Below are 2,103 nucleotides of genomic sequence, written 5' to 3'. Positions count from 1 at the left end.
CTGGCCAGCGACGAAGTCGAAATTTTCTCCCGCGCGGCGCGCGGGGCGGGTGCGGCGACTCTGTGGCAGCGGCCTCTCGGGCGGCGGCAGCGGCGGCTGCGCGGAGCAGGCTCGTTCTCCGGCGAGGGCGCGACCTCCTGCACGCCGCGCGCGAGCGGCACGTGCAGCTGCGCCGGTTCTGGACCGCTACGCGCACTGGATCCCGCCGAATTTTTCCTCCCGCGCTTCGCGCGGCAAGGAGGCGCTCGAGACCAAAACCGGTGCCTGGGCGCTGCGCGGCTTCATGGAGGTGGTCTAGAACATGTTCGAGGACGCCATGGACTTGGTCTCCGCTATAATCTCCACGCGCGCGCGCGACGACGACGACGACGACGACGACGACGACGACGACCGGCCGGCCGGCCGGCCGACCGGCCGGGGCCGGGGCCGACGGCGCAAATGGCGTCCGTCGACGCCTCCGGCTTCGGCCCTGCGTCCCCGGGGTAAGACTAGGCGCCCCCGGCGTCGTAGCGACCGTAAATGCACTTTTCCCGATTAACGACGGGTCTGCCTCGCTTATTGGGAAGTTGACCCACCGTCTCGAGCCCGCACCCGAACCCGCGAATCGCGGCCGACGAGTCGGCGCGGGCGGCGTCCGCGCGCGCCGCGTCGTCGTTCTCGAAGCCGTCGGCTGCATGCTCCTCGGGCATCTGCGGCGCGCTCAGTCCGAGCGCGTTTTTGACCTCGCCAACGATGATTCCGTGAGCGATGACTTGCTCTTCAACGCCTATATACCTTCCGACGACGCGCTCCGTGTGGGCGATGCCGAGCGTGATGAGGCCGATGGCCGCCCAGGCCATTAACAACGCGCCGAGGACGCACCAGCAGACGAGGCGTGAGGCGGAGGGGGCGCGGCGACTCATGAGAAGAGGTGGGACAGGGTGTGCTCCTGCGCTCGCTGATCGGTGCGGCGCAGTGCCGCTTTAGTGGGCGCTGTGGGCCCCCGAGCCCGCGAGGCTACTAGGAACGCGCCGGAGGTGTTAGGCCGCGTCCCGGGCTAGGCTAGTAGGAACGCGCCGGAGGTGTTAGGCCGCGTCGCCCGCGGCGCCGTCCGCGGTGGCGTCGAGGACGATGGCGCCGCCGGGCTCGGGGGGCTCGTCGCCGCCGTGGGCGAATTCGAAGGTCGGCGGCGTCCGGCCGGCGCTCGACGGCGAGTCGCGGTTCGCGAAGGCGGCCTTGCGGCGCTCGAGCTCCGCGGCGGCGGCCGCGCGCGCGGGCGTCGCGAGGCGCGCGAGCGCGTCCTCGTCGACGTCCGGCGCGTCGTCGTCGTCGCTGAGGTCGCTGTCCGTCGGCGCGTCGTCCGCCGGCGGCGGGCGCACGGGGCGGAGGATCTTGAAGGAGCAGCGGAGGTCCGCGCCGACGACGAGCATGCCGCCCGCGTTGTCGAACTCGCCGCAGTAGTTGGGCGCGGAGAAGATGGTCACGAGCTTGCGGCCGCAGGCGAACTCGTAGCCGTCCTCGACGACCTGGTGCGCGCGGCAGATCAGCTCGAGGCCCTGGCGCTCGAGGAACTCGTCGACGACGTCGGGCCCGAACGTGTAGGACACGCCGCGGCCGTTGTAGCCCCAGCCCGTGACGCGCGGCTCCGGGTCGGACCAGAGCAGGTCGCAGAGCAGCCCGTCCTCGGGCACCTCCGTGGGCCGCGCCAGCGCCCGGATCTGGTCCAGCGACTCGAGCTCGGGGCTCAGGCCGCCGTGCATGCACAGAATCCGGTCGCCGACGACCGCCGCGACGGGCATGCAGTTGAAGCAGTCGCCGAAGACGCGCCAGAGCTTGACGGAGTAGCGCCGCTTGCACTCGTCGAAGAAGCCGTAGATGCGGTTCAGGGACGCGCACTCGTGGTTGCCCCGGAGCAGGAAGAAGCTCGCCGGGCGCCGGACCTTGTACGCGAGCAGCAGGCCTGTGTGGAAATCAACCGCTGGTTTGGGGGGTCCTGACCAAACTTGAGAATTCTCTAGCTCGGCCACATCGAAGTCGATTCGGCTGATTTTTGGACGAATCGATTGCTCTCATCGAGTTCTCGAAGCACAGCAGAAAACCTCCCGTCGAAACGGTCGCATACGC

General features: G+C 69.9%; 2 protein-coding genes across 2 annotated transcripts in view; both read right to left on the bottom strand.

Moving 5' to 3' along the window:
• The window catches only part of AURANDRAFT_65518 (hypothetical protein), a gene marked incomplete at both ends in the record, with an annotated part of 2,978 nt that extends 2,289 nt beyond the window's left edge, over nucleotides 1-689 (bottom strand). The window contains one exon of the mRNA XM_009040440.1: nucleotides 576-689. Coding sequence (XP_009038688.1) covers nucleotides 576-689 — 114 coding nt within the window. The remainder of the gene's footprint in view (nucleotides 1-575) is intronic.
• Nucleotides 690-1,352: 663 nt separating this feature from the next.
• AURANDRAFT_4915 (hypothetical protein) lies at nucleotides 1,353-1,937 on the bottom strand (the record flags this gene model as incomplete). Its single annotated transcript, XM_009040399.1, has 1 exon — nucleotides 1,353-1,937. A coding segment is annotated over one exon (585 nt), but the record flags the coding sequence as incomplete, so codon positions are not given.
• Between the last annotated feature and the right edge of the window lie 166 nt (nucleotides 1,938-2,103).

This window comes from Aureococcus anophagefferens, assembly GCF_000186865.1.
Source record: "Aureococcus anophagefferens unplaced genomic scaffold AURANscaffold_15, whole genome shotgun sequence".
Taxonomy (NCBI): domain Eukaryota; class Pelagophyceae; order Pelagomonadales; family Pelagomonadaceae; genus Aureococcus; species Aureococcus anophagefferens.
The sequence above is the reverse complement of the archived record's forward strand: the minus strand, read 5'-3'. Positions and strand labels throughout refer to the sequence as shown.